Raw genomic sequence first — 23,692 nt, 5'->3', positions numbered from 1 at the left:
GCCACTAACTTGTGTCCATGCTGAACAGCAGCCACGCTGGTGTACAACATGGCTAAGACATATTGGCAAAGCCATTAGCTCTGGTGTAGGCAAGACCTATTGGTTTTGCCATTGCTTGTTTCAGTCAATAGCTGTTTACTGTATTGCACACTGACTTAGTTTTCATGTGCTCCAGGGCCTGCAATCGTATTCGGGAGAAGAGAGAAGCTGCTAACGGAATCCTGTTTCAGAAGGAAAAGGAAATTCAGCAAACTCGTCTGAGGACGAAAAGACTTATAGAGCATTCAGAAGAACAAAAAGCAGAAGTTCAGGTGTGCAAAAAAAGTGTTATCTGTATTGTCCAATGTTACATACTTTGCTTATGCACAATGCAATAAGGTGAGGCTTGGTATGCATTAAACATTTTTCCTAACTACCTCATAGCAGCAGCTTAACGTTGGTGGACCCACCTTCATCCTTTTTAGAACAGAGTACCCAAATTCCGGTCAAACCAACCATGATAAGAAGCCATCTACCTAAAGTTCACCCATCAACCTCTACCCACAGTCTACCTGAACATAGGATGGCGGTCTCCCCCAGGTTTATTATGGCAACCTGACTATGACTCACCAGTCCTATCCACAATCCATGAAGATCTTTCGAGAAACAATTTCACAAGCACCACGAGCCAAGTCAGCGAGGAATGTATTCCGTCCCTGTCAATTGTTCCATACATTCTGGGGTCCACCCGTATGCCCAACCTACCTAATTCATATATAGCTGGGGCCACATCCAGCGAGGTTCACATGGCACATAGCGAGCAAGCCACTGGTCCTAATATACCTGAGGGAATTAGTATGGTTCCTAGCAGTTCCTCCCCCTGTAGGAAATATCCTCAGAATAAAGCAGGGTCCATAAAAACAGAGGATCTCGATAAGGTACTCAGCTGGAATATAGCAGGGTTGGAAAGCAAATTACAAAGTCCAGGATGGGGCAGTCTTATTGATGATCACCTGATCTGCCTCTTCCAAGAAACGTGGGCATTAGAACCCAAATATAGACTAGGCTTTAAAAGCTATTGGGTTCCAGCACGCAAGTCCTCTTCTGGGAGACCATCGGGAGGGCTGCTTGTGTGGATCAACACTTCTCTTAGGTGCAAGATAGAAGAAATAGATACGGGTTGCCCTGACTTGCAAGTCCTATTAATAATGATTTCTGAAGAGAGACCGTTACTTTTAATTAATATCTATAACAGGAATGTGAGCTCCCACGCTGATTCTGATGTCCTGTCCATTTTGGACAGTTTTCTTAAAAACAATCCCTCCTTCTTTGTTTTGATTGGAGGGGATTTTAATGTCACTTTTGAACCTAATCCTTTAGTCCAAGGAATATGTAAAGAAGAGGATGCCCATTGGGGCATCCCTCAGCTAGTCTCCAACAGAAGACCAAGGCTGAATAAATCTGCACGCTTACTGGCCGACATCACACTAGCCCATGGCCTCCGAGCCTGCAACGGTCGCTCGCGCTCGGATGTAAATTTACAAGCTACCTTTAGGCGCGGAGGGCTCAGCAGTCGTATTGATTATATACTTCTTGACATCCGACTGTGGAGCCACATGTTTGATATGAGGGTCCAAAAGCTAATTGAGAGCGATCATGACCCGTTGATTTTATCGACCAGAGGACTTTTTCCTTCGTTTACTGTGCCCTACTCCAAGAGCCATGCCTCCCAGCTGGCTCTAACTAATAACAAACGCAACCTAAAATGGGAATCTGTTAATTCTTCCCCTAAACACCTGGCATCTATTTACAACCTGCTTGCCAACCAGATGGAGTGTATGATCCGCCTAAATGAGAATGGGGAGGGTGACAGAGTCTTAGCAGCCCACACTGACTTGTTCCAATCTTTAAAGCATCTTTTTACAAAAAAGTTTCTTAATAATCCTAACAAAAAGCACTGCGCTCCTTGGTTTGACAATTGTTGCAGAGAAGCACAACTGTCTCTCCTGGAAGCAATAAAAGATGGCCATGTTGGGCTGTTAAGAACAGCCAGAAAAGTTTATAAGAAGGAATGTTCTAAGGCACGCAGAAGTTGGGAAGAGGCCAGATGGGTTATTATTTTGGAGACTGCTAAATCTAACGACACATCTAGGTTCTGGAAACTAATAACTGATGACTGTAGCAATTCCCCTGCCGCACCTGGCTCCTCAATTCTCTCAGCATCATGGGTAGAGCACTTTGGGCAACTATACCAAGGGCCTTCTGAAGCATCTTTGTGGGCCCCTGATGCCCCAATAAACCATGAGACCACCCCGATCACATTCTCTCTAACCGAAACAAGAGCAGCAATAGACTCCTTGAAATGGGGAAAGGCCCCTGGCCCAGACAAGATTCCAGGCGATCTATACAAATCAAGACCAGATATATGGGCACCATATCTCAACCTTATCTGCAATGCTATTGCAGCAGGGGCCCCCGCTCCACCCACTTGGAAAGGGGCCGAAATAGTACCCATTTTAAAAAAAGGAAGTCCGAACATCCCTGCCAATTATCGTCCGATTAGTCTCCTTGATAACTCCCAAAAAATCTATGCAAAGCATCTTTTGCTCCATCTTGAGGAATGGATTATGGAGTCCGAAGCTCTTTCTGACCTACAAGCAGGATTTAGACCTGCAGTGAGTACAGTTGACCAAGCCCTAAGATTCATGTCAATAACATGGAAGAATGTTGACCTGGGGAGGGGTAATCTCTATGTGGTCTTCATAGACCTCAGAGCCGCATTTGATTTGATCCCCAGGAACCTGCTGTGGTCAACATTATCAAACATGGGAGTGCCATCTGGTCTCCTGAAACTCATTGCTCAACTGCATGAAAATACTTTCGCTCAAATTAGATGTGGCCAGGGGGGCGAGTCGACTGACCCCGTAGCTATTAAAAAAGGAGTTAGACAGGGATGTGTTCTGGCACCCACTCTTTTTTTGCTATATATCAATAATTGCATCCACTACTTAGAGAACTGTATAAATGATTCACCTAAATTGGTTGGGAAAAAAATCCTGTGTCTGCTATATGCAGATGACACAATTTTGATATCTAAATCGCCAATGGGAATCCAAAACCTGATCAACCAATTCTGTGTTTTTTGTAGTGACTATGGTCTGGACGTAAACATTAAGAAAACAAAACTCATGATATATAGTACCTCCAAGAAACGCTCGCGCGTTAGCATAGAAATGAACTCGATTCCATTGGAGAAAGTAGAAGAGTTCGACTACTTGGGTTTCAGACTATTGACCACAGGCAAATGGATGGCAGCCATTGACAAAGGGGCTCTCATTATAAGCCAGAGAGGTGGGGCCCTTGTCCGTAGATCGAGAAAGGCTCCGAGTCCCCCCTTGAATATACTTGCAGAGATTTACAATGTCCAAATCAGAGCAGCTGCCCTCTATGGAGCGGATCTTTGGGGGTCCCACAAAAACCTCAATACTCTGCAAACCAAGGAAAACCATTTCCTTAGACAGATTGCCCGGCTAGGTATGGGCTCACCAATGACCCCTCTAAGGCTAGACCTAGGTCTAAACAGTATCAAAACCACAGCAGCCCTAAGGCCTCTCTCCTACTGGATTCGCTTATGGAAATCTGTTGAACTCGAACCATATAGGCTGGCTATAAGAGAGCTCATAGCCACCCCCCAGGCACTGGAGAAAATCCCATGGCTGAAGGAAATGAAATCTGCCTGGGTCAAAATAGGTTTTCCTTCCTACTGGAAATATGCGGATCAAATCCCCGATAATGCAAAGAAACTTGTCACAAAAAGATATTGGGAGAAAGTTAATGAAGACTCCTTGCACCAAAAAGGGGCGGGCAGGCTAACAATGGAATTTCTCCAACTCAAGCACGAGCCCTGGCCTGAGAACTTCTTGAACCTTCCCATGCCTCCGTACGCCCGTGCTTTATATCTCCAACTAAGATATGGTACACTGCCTATTAATGGTTTTACGGCTCACTGGTCATCTAACATCGCTTCAAATGATAGATGTATCTCTTGCCAAAATTGTAAAGAAACAATAGAGCATATACTATTTTTCTGCCCTCTGTATAAAAGTCCCAGAGGGAGGTGGATCATTCCCCTCTGCAAAAATATGTCATTACATGATAGAGCAAACACCACCAGAATCTGTACATACGACTCATCCTCCGTGGTAGCTATTACAGTTACCAAATTTTTAGCGGAGGCCTGGTACATCCGGCGTAGGCTTATTGTTTCAAAGGGCATGTGAGCCATCCTGACATTAGTCGACAGAAGGAGTCTCAACTGTTATTTTTTGCCTCTATATGAGGATTGACGAGGGCCAGGTCTTACGGGAAAACAATTGCACACATTGGTATGTTAGACAGAATTTTATATCCTAGCTTTTATCTTTTTTATTCTTAACATTTTAGCCATGTCTTATTTATTGTACTTTTTATCTACAATCAAATACTTAGTCTTGTTGATCTTATTGTTATACTGTCCTGATTATTACTGTTTTTATATTGTTATCTTGTTTTTTTTAACAAATACTATTTTATCATGTATGATTGTTATCTTTGTTACTCAAAATGGCCTAGATCTCTAGACCGAATGAACTCAAATAATAATAATAATTTCAGCCTTACTGTCGGATGATAACACATTGGCATCCAACATACACAAATCTTTCACCCTATCATAATGGAATAATAAGAAGCTTCAGACCTTTGGGCAGCCCAAGGAATCACCTTGATATCAGGCCTTTACACGGACTCTGAACCACTGACGTTCGCAGCTCTACAGAGCAACCTGGTCTCTCAAATAGGGATTTTAATGAATTCCTACAGATCAAAGCGAAAGTGACCAAGCTACGTCCATTTCAGAAACCCACACTCCTTAGAAAGATATAGCTTGTACATTCAGTTGGTCGTTCTGTATCCAAGTTCTATAAATTACTCTATAACGCTAATCCACACCGTAACACTCCCCCACTGCTAAACAACTGGTTGTCATACTTTTCCTCAAAAGGTTCTACACCTCTCTGCGAGGAAGCTTGGTCAAACAACTGCCCACAGCTACTCCAAAGCAAATTGATTTCCTCACTAATGCATATAATGTTCTTTGCTGCACGCTTCCTCTAATGGATACCTACTAAACTCTTAAACTAAATCTTAAAGACACTGACACCTGCTGGGCCTGTAACCCATCGCCTGGCGATGCTGTACGGGTTTTTTTTTCATGCTCCTGCCTGTTTTCCTTATGGTGAGACGTGATAGGAGTCCCATTTTATAGTGTTGTAAGCTTCTCTGGTGGCACCTGCGTAGTATTGTAACAGAAGAGATCTACACCATTATTTGAACATGGCACCATCTTTGTTCTAAAGGCAGGCCCAGAAATCGAGATACGTAGCTCAAAACATTAGCACCCCCGTCCCCAATACCGTGTAGGAAAAGTTCACGTTTATCAAGACTTAAATCATTGCAGCAATCACATAAAGGAAATGTAAAGATTTCAAGATTTTTAATAGCATTTTTACCAGAGCATTACATTTGTGTTTAAAAAAAAAAAAAAACGCAGATAAGTCATGCACCGGCAAAATGCTAGAGCATGTATGAGTATGTGAGGTCATAAGCAGTGAGTGGTGTGGCTAGTTGAACTATAGATGGTGAATTTCAGTTTTTGAGGGGGTTTAAGCATCAGTTTTTACCATAGCTAAAAAAAAAAAAAATTCAGTTAATTGTTATGGGTGTTTTGTTTTTTAACATATTCAGCCAAAATGTACACAGCATGCGCCCACTTGAAACCGCAGCCCGCCCTTTGTGGTCAGTTTGCTGCCTCTGCTCTCCTTCTGCTTGCCCCATGTTGTCGATCAGCGGGCTACTTCCACTCCTCCTGTCCTCTTGGTCAAATTGCTGCTTCTTCCCTTCTGCTTGCCCCCTGTTCTCTGCCATGTACCCTGACCCCTCCCGCCTACCTTCCATGATGTCCCTCCCAGCCTGCTCTCCACAATCTTCTTGCTACCCAGGTCACCAGCCCTCTATTCTCCTTGTGTCCGGTCCTCCTCCTGCCTTGCATGGTCCATGGTCCTGACCCTGCCAATACAGGCGTCCTTGCTGCGGTCATATTGCTGCCCCTGCTCACCATCTGCATGCTCCTGCCCCATCCAGTCAGCCCTCTGTGGATGGCTTACTCCCCCTGCCAGTGCTGGTCTAGAAAGTGTGATCAGCTTGTAGCCCATGCTCCTGCCGTTTGTTCTCTTTATGCAGGCCCTTGCCCCCTCTCTCCTGCTTGCAGGGTCTGTATTGCAACCCCTGCCCATGCAGGCCTTTCCACAATTGCTGACCCTCCACCCTCCTTGCTGCCCTCTGTCTTGTGTGTCCCTGCCCCTCCCTCCTGCCCTGTGAGGTATCTTGTGCGGCTGCTCCCCTCCCCCTTGCTGGCTGCGCATAGCTTGCTGCTTCTACCCACATCCTCCCTGCTTTCTGTTGTCTAAGGCCATACCCTTACCCTCTCCCTCCTTAATTTGCTGCCTCTGTCCTCCCATTTACCCTGTCAGGGGTGTGGAATTTAACAAAATATCTACTTGTCCATGGGACAGGCTGCATCATAAATCTACTTGTCTTGTAAAAATATCCACTTGTCCCTTTGGTGCCAATTAGTGCAGCGACAAATTATGACAGCAATTTCATTATATAAGAGCTCTGATAATATCCTATTTGATTATGCCAGGGCTCATACTCTAGTACGGTTTGAATACTAGCAATTTTCTTCTTTTGCCACCTCTCCATAGATCACATACTGGAGCTGGAAGTAGCGATGAGCAATAGTTACAGGGATGGGATGCCCTTTTGAATCTGTGCAAAGCTACTAACTTGCATGTTTTGGGGGTGTTTTCATCAGTTCTTATCTTTTCCCATACTGAGAAAGGCTGGAAATTTACACAACAAGGTCAGAAGTAAAACTTCTTCCAGGGTTGGGGAAAAAAAGTTGTTGGAGTAAAGTGAACTTGAAAACGCTCAACAGATATTTGCATGAGCACATCTACACATTAATATTTGCTGGTTCTAAAATGCAATTTACAAATATTTTCCAGGAGTTCTGGCCTACTTTAAATTCTTGTGATTTAATGAAAGCCATTAATCTGCATTAATGCAAGTACATATCCCATGGATGCAATTTTGCGACTTGGGCCCCTAAGTAGGTCTGATGTTAACCAAGACCTTTTTTGTTTTTATTCAAATTCTATGCAATTGCCTGTCGATCAGCTGGCCTCACTGTGAGTGACAGCATTCTGCTGTTTCACCAGGAACATATCTACATACAAAGTAGTTTTGTTCAGAGCCAGGGGCTACTGAGAAATGTGTGCTTTTTGAGACCAAAAAATATTTTTTCTTTTTGCCAATGTTTGTTTTAATTGTGTGGGGCCCGGCAGCTCCCACAACAATAAACGTTTAGTAAAACTATGTCAAAACAACACACACATTGACATGTGTCCCATAATCTTGTTAAAATGATTACACTGATTTTCCATCATGACTATTTTAACATGCATCAACACATTTTACTAAATGATGCTTCAAATACATGGTACCTAAAGTTTCACAGTAGTTTAACAAAACTTTATTTCCTAGTAGTCTTTTTTTGTGAAACTTTTATTTTGAAAGCAAAGAATCAAACTTGCTTTCAAGCGTCTTCAAATATTTGCATCTGATCAGAGAGCTTTCTGGGAGCATTATATGTAGCTTCATATTGATAAACTTTGCAATTATCTGTACATGTTTTTATAATAAAACTACTCTCAGTAATGCAGTCTGAGCTTGCATTTCCTTAAAGCACTCGCCCTACTAATAAAGGCATTGCATTAATGAACCATAAATACAAGGTTGAAATATTAACTTGACTGTAGACAGGGCCCTTCCCTGATCTATAATGTGGTACTATTAGCTGCCAGCCAAAGGCTTTGTGCAACAGGGTCTTGGGCTTACTTGTCCTAAGGACAAAATAAACATGAAAACTTGTTGTCCTTGACCCCAAACTATGGGCCAGATTTATTGAAAAGTGGTGCAGCGCGGTGCTGCGACAAAATTGGCAGCGCTGTGTCACGTTAGAAACGCAGGGACGCGCCCTATTTAACTGAATATTTAGCTGCCAACGCAGGCATCCTTGCACCATTGTGCAAGGATGTGTACGTTGAGGGGTGTGATTGTTTATGTGCAGGAAGGTGTCCCTTCCTGCACATAAACAATCTCTAATGGTGCTTTGGCACTTCTGTGTGTGCTGCACAATGCAGCGCACACAGAAGTGTCAAAGCGTCATGTTTAAATGATTGTTTATGTGCAGGAAGGAACACCTTCCCACACATAAACAATAATTTCTGGCAATTTGCTCTTTCTATGCGTGCTGCAGGGTGCAAAAAACGAGGAGGAATAAAAGTATTCTTCCTCGTTGCGCCCTGCTAATGCCATCCCTGGGGGTGGCGTTCGATTTTGGTGCTGCCTCAGGTTTACGAAATTTCATAAATCTGAGGCAGCGTCAAAATGCAATGGGTGTTGCTGTGGCACGCCCACAGCAACACCCATTGCACGCCCCTTCCACGCACAGTGCTGCGTGGGAAGGGTTCGTACTTAACGCCACCTTGTAAATACGGCACAGTGCTCAGCGCCACAGGAGAGTCATGAAAAGTGACAGTCCTGTGGCACCAGGGGCCTATAAATACGGCTCTATGTATCTTGGGGGTCAGGCTATAGGAATTCCACACCCCTGCCTCTGTTAGCACGTTGTCCTTGCCGTCATACCTCTTCCCTCTGTTGTTTGAGTCCATGCCCTGCCCCCTCACTCCTGCCCTGCATGGTCAGTTGTGCTGCCACTGTCACATCCTCTGTCACAGCCATCTGTGTTTAGCTTGTCTCTCCCCCTCCCACCCGTGCCCTCTGTTGACCCTGTCCCCAATAGTCCATTGAGCTGCTAATGCCCCTTCTGCTTACCCTGCTGGGTTATTCGTGCTGCCACTGCTCCTCTCGCCTGCCCAGGATAGTAAGCTTGCGTCCCCCGGTCTCCACCTCCTCCCCCGCTGTCCATTGTCCAAGTCCATGCCCTTATCCCCTCCTTCCTGCCCTCCATGGTCTGTTCTTCCACTGCCCTACCTGCTTGACCTGCGTGGTCTTTTACAATAACACTGCCCCTCCTACCCACACTGTGTGATCGGCTTGCTGTCCCTGCACCTTTCCTCTGACCTCTTGTCTGATTTCAGCCCCTAGACCTTTCCTTTTGCCCTCCATGATCCTTTGTGCATGCTCCAGCCCCCCTCCCGTTTGTCCACCATGATCCGTTGTGCTGCCCCTCCCACTTGCCCTGCATGGGCAACTTGCTGCTCCTTCCACTGACCACCTTGCCTGTGTTGTCCATATGTGCCTCTGTTCCCTCTGTCCTGCCATCCATGGTCTATTGAGCTGCCACTATACCTCCTGCCTACCCTGGGTGGTCTGTTGGGATGCCACTGCCTCCCCCACCCAGGGTGATTAGCTTGCTGCCCCTTTCTCCTCCCCCTTGCCTTCTGTTATCTGGGCCCTTACACCCTCTTTTCTGCCCTCCATGGTCTGTGGTTTGTCACTGCCTCTCCCTCCTGCCCTCCATGGTCTGCTGTGCTGCCACTCCTCCTTCCACTTGCTCTGTGTTGTCTGCTGTGATGCCATTGCCTCTCCTGCCGTCCCTGCATGATCTGCTTGTTGCTTCTGCCCCTTTCACGGTGCCACTGCTAGTTGAAGTTCCCTCTAACTGGGATTGTGCTCCTATTTCTAGAAAAAAACATTGGCACCTGGGGTGTTGTAATCACTGTAGAAATGTCTAAGTTGGCAGCAACTCCTACAGTACTTTAGGTCCCCACAACTAGTTGTGAACTCTACTGTCCCCACATATCAGTGACAATGGGTTTCCGGGTGCCATACCTGAAGCTATAGGAGTCGGGCTATCACAAGAGGAGAAGTTGCAGCGGGGCTAGTGGGGTCGTGGCAGTCACAAAAACGACTGTTGCAACTAGGGCTGCTACATTGGATGCTGTCACAATTGGGATTGCTGCAGTTGGGACGGTCATAACTGGGATTACAGGAGGTACTTCTGTCTGGACTTGATCAGGGTCAGCAAATGCAGACACATTATTTCCATCAGCTGATGGGTTCCCTCCCACATGTTATATGGAGGCAGTCGGGAAGGCAGTAGTTCCTCATAAAGTCATCACTAGAATTGGTGTCTGATAGAGGTGCGGTTTGAAGCTCCTTCTGTGGCCACGAAAGGGAGATTGTGGGTGATGAGAGGCCAAGGAACGGCGCAAGGTCCGTCTGTAGCCCTTCTGTTCTTAAATAGATTCAGTACTAAATCTGCCCTGTCTCCAAAGAGACTGGAACCATCAAAAGTCATGTCCATGAGAGATGCTTGGACGTTCCCAGAAAAGGCAGTTGTCCTCAACCAAGGCAGTGGTAGCCGGCAATCATCCTGTTGACAGGAGCCCCTGTGCTGGGCTTGGACCAGGTCCCAAGCAGGACGTTTGTGAGGGCTTCGTTAAATGGAAGTAGCGGACACTGACTGGTGCAGCACCGTCATGAAGACATTAGTCTTGGCTGCCACTGAGGGCAACTGAATGTCGAGGACCTCAGCCACTCTCATCACCACCATGGCAAATGACGCTCCTTCCTCCGTAGCCACGGTAGGAAGAGAAAGCATATCAGTATCTGGAGAAGTTTTCAGTCTACTGGCCTCAGCCAGATCCTCACACCAGTCCATGGGCTCATAAGGCTGGTTTCTTCAGGGCCTAATGACCCCTCCCATGAATCTGTAAGACGTAGCCCATCGAAATAGAGAACAAGGTCTGCCCTAACCGGTGTGGCTGCCCTGGAATCGGTGTCGGTCAATGGACTCCAGCTCTATATCGGAGAATGGGGGCAGCGGCACCAGGAAAGTCTATATCTGGACCAGCACTGGGGAGGTAGACATGGCAGGACCGGTGTCAGTCCAAATCTAAGAACAGATCTTGGGAGCCTGACTAGCGCTGGGGACAGAGCCACCAGCGCAGAACCAGAAGGGGCCCCTCCTGAGCCCTCCGGGCTCGCCCGGGAACTTGATAATTGTGCCACCAAGTATCCCCCCTCAAGGCCTTCAGTTTCATGACGCACCAGTAGGCGCTGGCCTTTGGCTGGTAGTCTCTCTCGAGGTACGAGAGGGCATAAAAGGTGTGAGTCCATCACTGACATTAAGTGGTGACAAGTGCCACAGGGTTTGAAACCGGCCTTCCTTCATGACATCTCCGCCACACCAGGAGGAAAACCTCAAAAAGGCGATAAAAGTTAGTCAAAAAACAACTAAGAGTAGCTCTTCTCCGGATCTGCACTGACTGGCATTGAAAGAAAAGGACTGCCATCAGTACATCTGGTTGGTGCCTACTTAAGCACTGCTAACGTCACTTCCAGCGCAGCCGACGCCATGTGGAACCAAATGGTGCCACCTACTGGCGCAAGGGAACTGCTCACGAAACTTTTTCGGATCCAGTCTGACACCTGCCGCTAATTATTATTTTCAGCTAGATATAGCCTCTAGCAGATAAGGCATTACTGAACGTAAGTAAATTGTTCCTCTACACTTGTCTCAGACTTGGCCCCAGTGTCCTTCTCGCCTTGTGCTTTCTTCTTCCTTTTATCATTTGGTAATACCAGGTACGTTCTGATTCCTCAGTCATATCTTTTCTCCAGACCTGGTGTTCGGCCTTCTACTTTGCGTCCATCCAACTACGGACTGTCCTTATGGCTCTGTACTGCTATTTTTCTTGGTCCTTTGCAAGTGCAACATGCTCCCATAAATTCAAACCCTCATACTTTGCTGGTCTAGATGGAGACTTCATGTCATAATACTCATCTCAAAGTGTCTATTATGTTCAAATTAAAGGTAACATGATAAGGGAATTGCAGGGACCCTTTCTCGGTGATCGTGTTCCATTGGTTAATCCAAATGCATAGGTGGCACCCATCATTGATTGCCATGTAATGACCTGGTGTACGTTTGAAAGGAGCTTCTTTACCCTCATGGACAGGGGCTCTCACATCACCACTTAAGACATTTCTCCATTTCATTTTTACCTTTTTTTTGGCAAGTGAAATTTCACCAAATTCATTTTAAACAAGCAAAGGTTCTCGGCAAATCACAATGTAGTACATAACAATACCAGTGTCCAACCTCAGCACAGTGCACTCTATGCTAAACTTTCACTTCACACCACCTGCTGAAGCAATGACATATCAGCAGGACACGCACATAAGATACATACATTTGTGGCACCTGATGATGTAACTAGCAGCATCTTGCAGCAGCTCTTCCTCCTTTACAATTAATTTCGCGTAAGCAATATTTTACAAAAGAGCAAGTAAAAACACAAATAAAATACTTCTGTCTGTTTCACTAAACAAATTCTAAGTTATTACCCACTCAAGAGGATAAAGGGGGACTAGCGCCTTCTAGACATTCTCATACACACACACAAATGTATTCTTGACCAGCAGGAAATCACTCTGACTAGGGAAGTTCTTTTTCTGTGCAAAAGATTCACCAACTCCAATCGCTATGAGTACACTCACAGTAAAGTTACCGTTCCTTATCTCAGTTTTGTGGCTGATGGTTTCTCATGAGCCAACACCACAAACCTTAACAGACAGGTCAAACCGCAATATATTTATGATCTATCCCGGCATCTTAGACTGTGACGAGTCTGATAACAACTTCAACTTCTCAGCAACAAACGCATATGCGTTTACACAAACAAACCATATGTATAAAGAAGCACATTCGTTTTTCCGTCCAGTTTTGCAGCTTTCTCAGAGTTAAAGTAGACACCACACAGTGAGAAACACAGCATTAGCACAAACACAGTAAGCTTGACAACATACAATTAGCGACACATAGCCCTGCCTACATTCAGTCCTCTGACACCAGAACCGCCTTCAAAATTACCAGAACACCGTTGATACTCCAAACTGGACCATCAACTTCAGTGACATGGGCTGAAATTGGGCAAGTTCTGTATCTTTCTAGGGTATTTCTAGCTTCCTGCATGTCAATAATAAACCACCCTGATGGTACCAGTTGATCTAGTGGATCTAGCATGACCGGGCGCACTTTTGCATACCTGTATTGTAGGAAAATGGCTCCCTGTTGCAGTTACCCCCCCACATTTTGCCTGATATTGATGCTGATTTGACTAAGAAGTGTGCTGGGACCCTACTAACCAGGCCCCAACACCTGTGTTCTTTCACTAAAAAGGTATCATTGTTTCCACAATTGGCACACCCCTGGCACACCGATAAGTCCCTTGTAAAAGATACCAGTGGTACCAACGGCCCTGTGACCAGGGAATGTACCGAAGGGCTACAGCATGTGTTGTGCCACCCTAAAGGACCCCTCACCTAACACATGCACACTACCATTGCAGATTGTGTGTGTTGGTGGGGAGAAAAGGGCAAAGTCGACATGGCATCCCCCTCAGGATGCCATGCACACAAAATACTGCCTGTGGCATAGGTAAGTCACCCCTCTAGCAGGCCTTAAAGCCCTAAGTCAGGGTGCACTATACCACAGGTGAGGGCATAGCTGCATGAACAATTTGCCCCTACAGTGTCTAAGTCCATTGTTAAACATAGTAACTACAGTGTGGCCATATTAATTAAGTATATGGTGTGGGAGTTTGTCGAAAACGAACTCCACAGTTCCATAATGGCTACACTGAATACTGTGAAGTTTAATATCAAACTTCTCAGAATAATAAACACACACTAATGCCAGTGTTGGATTTATTATAAAATGCACACACACAGGCCATCTTAGAGATGTCCCCTGTATTTTACCCAATCCTTCAGTGCAGGACTGACTGGTCTGTGCCAGCCTGCCACTGAGAGGAGTTTCTGACCCCATGGGGGGAGAGCCTTTGTCCTATCTGAGGCCAGAAACAAAGCCTGCACTGGGTGGAGGTGCTTCACACCTCCCACTTGCAGGAACTGTAACACCTAGCAGTGAGCCTCAAAGGCTCAGGCTTCATGTTAAAATGCCCCAGGGAACTCCAGCTAGTGGAGGTGCCCGCCCCCCGGACACAGCCCCCACTTTTGGCGGCAGGTCCGGGGAGATAATGAGCAAAACAAGGAGGAGACACCCCCTCAGCCAGGTCCACCCCAAGATGACCAGAGCTGATGTGAACCCCCTCCTTAGAAAATCCTCCATCTTGCTTTGGAGGATTTAGCCCAATAGGAATAGGGATGTGCCCCCCCAGACCTAAACACACCCCTAAATTGAGTATTTAGGGGCGACCCTGAACCCAGCAAACCAGATTCCTAACGACATACACCAAGAAGGACTGCTGACCTGAAAGCCCTGCAGAGACAACTGACTTGTCCCCAGCCCTACCGGCCTGTCTCCAGACTCAAGTACCTGCACAGCAACACATCCAGCAGGACCAGCGACCTCTAAGAACTCGGAGGACTGCCCTGCAACCAAAGGACCAAGAAACTCCCGTGCACAGCAGCTCTGTCCAAAACTGCAACAAAGAAACCATCTTCAAAAAGACTCCAGCCTCACTCCGGAAGCGTGAGTCTTCACACACTGCACCCGACGCCTCCGGCTCATGTCCAAAAGAACCAACACTGCAGAGAGGACCCCCAGGCCACTCCAACAATGTGGACACCCTGAGTCAACCTCCCTGCACCCCCACAGCGACGCCTGCAGAGAGGATCCAGGGGCTCCCCCTGACCGCGACTGCCCGGTAACAAAGGAACCTGACGCCTGGAAGAAGCAATGCACCCGCAGCCCCCAGGACCGAGAGGAACCAACTACCGTTGCAGGAGTGACCAGCAGCGGCTCTCATCCTAGCCCAGTCGGTGGCTGGTCCTAGAAGCCCCCCTGTGCCCCACCTGCACCGCCAGAGTGACTCCCGGGTCCCTCCATTGTTTTCAACACAAAACCCAACGCCTTGTTCACACACTGCACCCGGCCGCCCCTGTGCCACTCAGGGTGTATTTTGTGTGAGTGTTTGGGGAGGTTACCCAGTGGTCTGAATACTTCTCCTGACGCTGGCATGCTGACTCCTCCTACCCTGGCTACGGTGAAGGGAGCTACCTATAGTATGGTGGTTAGTAGGGCGGCTGAGGTCCTTGAGCTACCTACTGTCAAAGTCAGGTCTAATCTCCTGACCGAGGTGCTTCAGCCGGGGGCTTCTACTTGTGAACCCCTTCTCCCATTTAATGAGGCCCTCACTGATGTCCTTTTGGGTACATGGTCCAAATCCAACACAGGGGTTCCTGTGAACAGGACTATCGCTCGCCGCCATCGGCCTGCGCCAAGCGACCCAAAGTTCCTGTCCCAACATCCTACGCCTGAGAGTCTTGTCATCCAGGCGTCCTCTTCTTCTGGCACGTTCCCTACCGCACCCCCGGATAGGGAATCCAAAAGGCTGGAACAATTTGGTAAGAAGTTGTTTTCTTCCTCCAGCCTCGCACTGCGGTCCGTGAACATCACATGCCTTTTGGGCTGTTATTCCCACTCACTGTGGGATATCGGAGGAGGCCCGTGCTATCGTCTTCCAAGCAGTCAAAGATGGGAGAGACCCAGCAAAGTTCACAATCTGTTGTGGGCTGGATACGACCGACTCTCTGGGCAGATCGGTTGCAACAACAGTGGCCTTACGGCACCATGCCTGGTTACGTACTTCTGGCTTCTCGGGGATGTCCAACAGTCACTCATGGACATGCCCTCTGATGACCCCCATCTCTTCGGAGACAAAGCGGACTCGGCCTTGGAGAGGTTCAAGGATTCCCGGGCTACGGCTCAGTCCCTTGGCCTTTCTTCCGCCACACGCCCCCCACAGTCCGCTTTTCGTCCCTTTCGTGGACACGGACGGGGCGCCCTGTCACGTCCTCAACCCAGCCACCGGGCCATGCACGATGGACAGCCTATGCATGGCCGGGGGCGCAGAACCCCACGTGGCCGTGGGACAGAGAACCAGAGGTCTGTCCAGTCCAGCTCTGCCCCCGCAGCATCCTCCAAACCTTCCTAGTCCGTCCCCTCACTCCTGCCCAGTTGGTGGCAGAATCCGCTATCACCTGCCCCACTGGGAACATATAACCACGGACGGGTGGGTTTTGCAAATAATTCGGAAGGGCTACTCCCTCCCTTTCGAATCTGCACCACCACACATGCCACCATCCTTCCATCACCTTTCGGAGGATCATTTGGTGCTTCTCTGCCAGGAATCGCGGCACTCTTGGCCAAGGGAGCTATAGAAAGGGTCCCTGTGCCAGAAGTAGGTCGTGGTTGTTATTCCCACTACTTTCTGATACCAAAGCAGGACAAAGGCTTGTGCCCTATCCTAGATCTTCGGGACCGGAACTACTTCCTCAAGAAGGAGAAGTTCAAAATGCTCACCCTGGCTCAGGTTCTGTCTGCCTTGGATCCAGGAGACTGGATGGTAGCGTTGGACTTGCAGGATGCTTATTTCCACATCCCAATCCTGCCTGCCCACAGACGTTACCTACGATTCGTGGTAGGTCACGAGCACTTTCAATTTACTGTGCTCCCTTTTGGCCTTACCAGTGCCCCTCGGGTGTTCACGAAAGTGATGGCGGTGGTTGCAGCTCAACTGCGCAGGTTATGGGTCCCAGTCTTCCCCTACCTAGACGACTGGCTGTTGAAGGCACCTTCGCCCCTGACAATGGTCTCCCACCTACAGACTACAGCGGACCTCCTGCACCAGCTGAGGTTCACTATCAACGTGCCAAAGTCACACCTGGCTCCCTCTCAGATGCTCCCTTTCATCGGGGCAGTTCTGGACACAGTGCTGTTTTGGGCTTCTCCTCCCCAAAAGCGTGTCCAAGACATTCAGGCTATGATTACGATCTTTCAGCCCTGGTCTTGGGTTTCGGTGAGACAGACTCTGAGGCTGCTGGGCCTTTTGGCCTCCTGCATCCTGCTATGCGGGCTCTGCAGTGGGACTTGAAGTTCCAGAGGGCGCAGCATCAGGGGAATCTCTTCGACATGGTCCAGATTTCGGAGGGGACTGCGAAAGACCTGCAGTGGTGGCTTTCGAATCCCAATTGGGTCACTGGCAGATCCCTCTCCCTTCCCCACCCAGATCTCTTTATAGTGACAGATGCGTTGCTTCTTGGTTGGGGCGGCCACATGGGTGAGGCGGGGATCAGAGGCCTCTGGTCTCCGGCGGAGTCGGGACTCCACATAAATTTGCTGGAGCTCCGAGCAATCAGACTTGCGTTAAAAGCATTCCTTCCCTCTCTTAAAGGGAAAGTAGTGCAGGTGTTCACGGACAACACTACCGCCATGTGGTACTCCAACAAACAAGGCAGGGTAGGGTCCTGGACCCTTTGTCTCGAGGCCCTACGCCTCTGGACATGGCTGGAACATCAGGGCAATAACCTGATGGTTCAACATCTGGCGGGCTCTCTCAACACCAGAGCAGTCGAATCCAAATGGCATCTCCATCCGGAGGTGGCGCAAGGTCTCTTTCTCAAGTGGGGAGAGCCTTGGTTAAATCTGTTCGCCTCCACAGAGAGCACGCAATGTCAGCTATTTTGGGCGTTGGAGTTTCCAAGGAGGCACTCGCACGGAGACGCTTTTCGTCTCGAGTGGAACTCCGGCCTCCTTTACACCTTCCCGCCTATCCCTCTTCAGCCCAGAGTTCTCAAGAAAATCAAGTACGACCGTGCCCAAGTTATCTTGGTGGCTACGGACTGGGCTCGAACAGTTTGGTATCCAGAGCTATTGAGCATGTCCATCGATCCTCCACTCAGACTCCCTCTTGGGGTGGATCTTCTGTCGCAGCAGCAGGGGACGGTCCTCCACCTGAAACTGTCCAACCTCCGCCTTCATGCGGGGAGATTGAGCGGCAACAGTTGACGGCATTTGCCCTTCCACCCGAAGTCTGTAATCTTGGCAGCCAGGTGTCCATCGACTAAAACTGTATACGTCTGTCATTGGAATAAATTTGTGGCATGGTGCACCAACAAGTCTGTTGACCCCCTATCTGCCCCTCTTTCAGAGGTTCTTCTATTCATTCTTTCTTTAGCCCAGCAGGGCTCTGCAATGGGCACCCTTAAGGGGTATCTGTCTGCCATTTCCGCCTTTCTTAGGCTTCCTGATCAGTCCTCACTTCCCATGAGGAGGAGAGACTCCACCGTCTGTACCCAAAAAGAGCGTTGGCGTTCTATCTCAATCGTACTAAAGACTTCTGGGTGGGCGATCAACTCTTTGTTGGCTATGTGGGTGCGAAGAAAGGGAAGGCGGTGCAGAAGCGTACCATCTCTCGATGGGTGCTTCTTTGCATCAAAATGTGCTACGCTTTGGCAAAAAAAGCAACCTCCTGACGGCTTATGGGCTCATTCTACCAGGGCCACTGCTGCATCCACTGCGTTAGCACGCGGAGTTCCTGTCCTGGATATCTGTCAGGCAGCTACGTGGGCGTCCCTGCACACGTTTGCTAAGCATTACTGCCTGGATAGTCAGGTCTGTCGGGACGGCTACTTTGGTCGTTCGGTCCTGCAGGACTTTCTAGTATGATCTTAGTTTGCAGCCCACCACCGAGGATGGCATTGCTTGGGTATCTATTCTAGGGTAAGGAATCTGCAACTAGAAGTCTCTATCAGATGTACAAGTTACTTACCTTCGGTAACAAAATATCTGGTAGAGACATATTCTAGTTGCAGATTCCTTACCGCCCACCCATCCTCCCCACTTGTGAACTGATTTCTAGGAACAGTGATTCCCCCCTTTCAGGTCCTTAGCTCTGGCACACCAAACTCAGTGTTCTTAGCGGCTCTGCGCTCTGGCGTGGAAAATCGTTAAAAGAAACTGACATCACTGCGCGAGGGCGGCGTCTATGTACTACTCCCGACGTCATCACAGCGACCAGACGCCTACAACGCCAGCGGAGTCGACCGACGCTGCCTACCGATGCGCAAGGGTATTGTTTGAAGCCTAAGGTAAGGAATCTGCAACTAGACTATGTTTCTACCAGATATTTTGTTACCGATGGTAAGTAACTTGTACTTTTATTCAAAGTTCCATACTTACCTGTGTGAAGTACCTTACAATTTATGTACTTACCTACATTCTGAATCTTCTGGTTCTAAAATATATAAAGAATATTTTTCTATATAAAAACCTATTGGCCTTGAATTAAGTCTTTGAGTGTGTGTTCTCTTTTATTACCTGTGTGTGTACAACGAATGCTTAACACTGCTCTCTGATAAGCCTACTGCTCGACCACACTACCACAAAATAGAGCATTAGTATTATCTAACTTTGCCACTATCAACCTCTAAGTGGAACCCTTGGACTCTGTGCACACTATCTCCCACTTTGAGATAGTGTATACAGATGCAACTTCCAACATGTACACTCTGGTGGTGTAATTGTTAAAGAAATTGTGCCTCTGGTCGTATGTACCTTTTATTCTCCAATATTGGATCTTCCATAGATTCACATGCTTGAATCATTCCCAGTCTTCGAAGTGTTCCAACTGTGGATATATCCAGGAGGAATTACAATCATAGAAAACCCTGTGACACATAACCTCGCCAAACCAGCAAGGAAATGCTCTCAGCTATGTCCAGAGCTCCTGTACGGGCTGCCAATTTACCTGCAATACAGGTCACGTATAACCACCAGATTTGGTCAGACATTGCCACATAAAGATTCTGCAGGGGCATAGACAGGATAGATTGCGCTGTAGATATAGCTTCAATAGGATACCCACAACTGAAAGGGTCAGTGGTCCTTACATGCTAAGGTTGGTTCAAGGCCACAACATTTAGAATCTTAGGTGCAAATGCATCTAATATTTTGACCTTACCATGCCAATGCTGTGCTTGGCAAGCACGTCCGTCACAACGTCTGGCAAGCAGTCAAGGCTGACTCTGACACCGCAAGATCTTTAGGCAAATACCCTTTAGAGGGACCTGCAGGAGAGATATTTAACCGTATCAAGGAGGATACCAGAGGCATCAGACTTATCAACCCTCTCAGTAGGCCGTAGGCTACCTTACCTACAGTGACAACATTCTGGTGCTGTTTACGCCAAACTGTGGAAAGAATCTATGGAGGAAAATAGCATTGTACAAATAAGTTCTGGATCTCATCACAAATAGTCAGACGTTAGAGTTCACCCATATTCTGCCCACTACTCCACCAAAGTATGGTGCCCACCTCATTTCTATATGCTTTGGAGAGAGTGCTAGCTACCCTAACCAGAGGTTCCATAGAGAAAAGCCCACATTCTTATCAAGGATTGGGCTACTGTTCTTGGTTTTTCCTCATAGACGTAATAACAGAGAAGTGGGGGTCCATCATAGACCTATGGAAAATAAACAAGTATTACATGGTCACCCTTTCCGACACCAAATGGCAGCTCTGAATTTACAGGATTCATACTTCCGTATTCCCACCCATGCATCAAAGTTTCCCCATTTGACTTCAAGTCTGCTTTTTTTCAGGAAGGATGGTCATCAGATATTCCCCTAATTCGACAACTGGTTGGTAAAAGCACCAACGGCATTTCAAGCATCCAAGGCCACAGAGGCTTGCCTATAGTCTGTTCACAAACTAGGTCTCCTTGCGAGTTTCCAAAGATCCCCTCCATCCAAAAAGATACTGTTCCTTTGCCACAACACTAGAGATTGCCCAAGACAAAGACTTTCTATCCCAAGACAAGCAACAAAGGCTCTAGGAACTGGCTCTGGAACGAGGAAAAGAAATTCAGTGCATCTGTTCAGTTAGCTTTTGGGCATCTAGTCCTCCGCGATCAGTATGATCCCTCTTGCACGCCTGAAAATCAGAGCCTTATAGGAACAGCTACAAAAACAATAGATTAAGACAAAGAATCAGTCAAGGGCCTGGTGAATTTTACACAGGCATGATAATTCTCCACACTGGTGGTCCTAGACGTCCCACCTGTAAGAGTACTGCACATTCTTAACTCAAATACCTCGCTTCGTAATGACTACGTATGCCTCCCTAGAGAGCTGGGTCTGACATCTACAGAACCTGCAAATTCAAGGAAAGTGGTCCCTGCTCCAGAAGAGCGAACATATCAATTGGTTGAACCTCAAAGCCATCTATCAGTCGCCAAGCTTTCCTCCCAATGATAGCAGTCTTTTTGGTGTTAGTTCGTACGGACAGTACCACCAGCATACATGTTCCCGGGACTAGAAATCTCTTAGCAGACATGCTAAGCACAGCTGGAAACAGCCTCCACAAATGCAGGTTTGATCAGTCGGAGCCAAGTATGAACTTAACAATCTGGGGCAAACCGGCGCTAGATCTCTTTGCAACAAAGGAAGATCGCAAATGCTAGTTCCATGCAAGTTGGCATCTACATCTAGGATTGTGGGGGAAAGTCTTTCGACAGATGGTCTGGGATATATGCCTACTTTTTTCCCCAAAACCTTGAATAAAAAAGGTTCTCAGCAAGAGAAAAGTGGAGCGGTGTCGTCTCATCCTGATAGCCCCCAGGTAGCCCACGCAGCATTGGTTCACAGAGCTTCTCCTGCTATTGGAATACAATCACATTCACCTACCTACATCCTGTAAACATTTGGCGATGAACTAAGGCGGGTTCTTCATCCTGACCCGACCTCTCTCCTCTTATATACACAGCTCCTAAATTCCATGAATTCAGAAATCTCAATATTCCTCAGGACAGCAGGTGTATTCTCTCCAAGTCAAGGTGAAAGCTATGATAAAGACATGTTAACGGTAATGGAAATGTTTCTGCCTATGGTGCCAGAAATCAAAACTACATCCTCTACTAGCACAATCTGGAAAATAACTACCCTATATCCTCTCACCAGCTCAGTCATGGTTGGTACATGGGTCCATTAAGGTACGGCTTGCAGCAATATCAAGATATAGATGTTTGTCACATTTTCTCCTTCAGCTCTTGCAGAATCATCAAAGAGTTCATAAAAGTATTATTCAGTTTTCCTCCAGCAAGGGTTCCTTCCTCGGACTAACACCTGAACATAGTTCTATTTCATGAAGAGTTCATTCAAACCCATTCACAGAGCACACCTCATAGTTCTCACATAAAAGGTCGCCTTGTTACTAGCGCTCACTCTGACCAGGACGGTAGAGGAGATACAGGCTTTCTCAACTCAAGAACCTTCTTGCATCTCACAGGCAATTTAGGCCCATATTTATACTTTTTTAACGACGCATTTGCGCCGCTTTTTGACGCAAAAACTGCGCAAACTTACAAAATACAATTGTATTTTGTAAGTTTGCGCCGTTTTTGCGTCAAAAAGCAGCGCAAACGCGGCACTAAAAAAGTATAAATAAGGGCCTTAGTACTTCTCAGAACCAATCCAAAGATTTATTCTCATGGTTCCTTTGGATTGTGCCTCAATGGTCCTATTATATTTTAGACTTTATTCCAGAATCCAGCATCACCAGCTGAGAGGTCTATTCATACATTAGGTATCAAATAATATCTAAAATTCTACCTCCATCACACTAAACAACTCATGAGAATTGACCAGCTGTTGAACTCCGATGGACACCCTCATAAGGGTGCTCCAGTCACGATGGCAACCATAACTCAATGAATTTCAGCTGCAATCCAGTTCTGCCACTAAGACTAAAAAGCCCCTCGCAGAGAAAACCAGGGCACACTCAACTAGAGCAGTTTCCAGCTCAAGTACTTTGTTTGCGGAAGTGCCTCTGGAGAAGATATGTCATGCTGCGACTTGGGAAATTGTGCATATAATTCATGCAGCATTATTACCTGAAATCAGCACAGTATAGTGATTCAGCGGTTGGGCAGGATTTTCTACACCACTTATTTCAGTAAGGGGAGCTGCTAAACTATTCTTAAAACATGTTTAAAGATGCATGGCATCCTTCTTTTTGGAACATCTCCCACCAACTACCCACCAAGGGAAGCCTGTCTGGTCAGACTGTCTTCTGGGACCAAGTAGAATCCTCTTGTTCCCATTGCTAGACAAAGGCGCAGTTGCATTGCCTTGAAGATTATCAGCAGTCCTGTCGGCCTGGTACAGAAGGATCTTTCTCACCCCTACACATCATATAAATCATAGTAAGTATCCAATTAAATTCTGTGCTAACATTTCTAAAAACAAAACAAGACTGTTCTAACCAGCAAAACCGAAAAGACACCTGCAACCAGAAGGAAAATGTGAAAGCACATGGAAACCAAACAGTACATGTTATAAAGAAATAGTTTTGAGTGGATCTGGCCTACTCATAGTCAGGCTCCCATTAAAATATTACAGTTAAATTAATGTGACTAGCATAAGTAAACTGAGTAATTTTACTACAGTTATTTGACTGTGACTTTAGTATATGTACATACTGCCACATTTAACACACAGTTTTAGCACACAAATTAACATGATTGGTAATGATTATGGAGCACTTAATTACGCACCTCCAATGACATCACTGATGGCATTATCCAAACTGCTGCTGTTCAATTTACTTTACAAACCAGTACAGCATTTCATATATGTAAATAAATGTTACATGGAACAGAATCATCAACAGCATAAATTTAATGAAGGTAACTCATTTCAACACAACTATAACTTATTTAATGTTTGGGACAATCATATTACCATTCCTGACTATAAGGTCTTAACTTTTGTTTTTTTT

At 46.8% G+C, this 23,692-nt stretch overlaps 1 protein-coding gene across 1 annotated transcript in view; it reads left to right on the top strand.

The window, feature by feature from the left end:
* Window positions 1-23,692, top strand: part of NUF2 (NUF2 component of NDC80 kinetochore complex) — a 218,344-nt gene that overhangs the window by 178,831 nt on the left and 15,821 nt on the right. The window contains exon 13 of the mRNA XM_069231491.1: window positions 176-311. Within this exon, the coding sequence (XP_069087592.1) occupies window positions 176-311 (136 nt within the window). The remainder of the gene's footprint in view (window positions 1-175; window positions 312-23,692) is intronic.

The sequence above is a fragment of the Pleurodeles waltl genome, chromosome 4_2 (assembly GCF_031143425.1).
Source record: "Pleurodeles waltl isolate 20211129_DDA chromosome 4_2, aPleWal1.hap1.20221129, whole genome shotgun sequence".
Lineage (NCBI taxonomy): Eukaryota > Metazoa > Chordata > Amphibia > Caudata > Salamandridae > Pleurodeles > Pleurodeles waltl.
The sequence above is the reverse complement of the archived record's forward strand: the minus strand, read 5'-3'. Positions and strand labels throughout refer to the sequence as shown.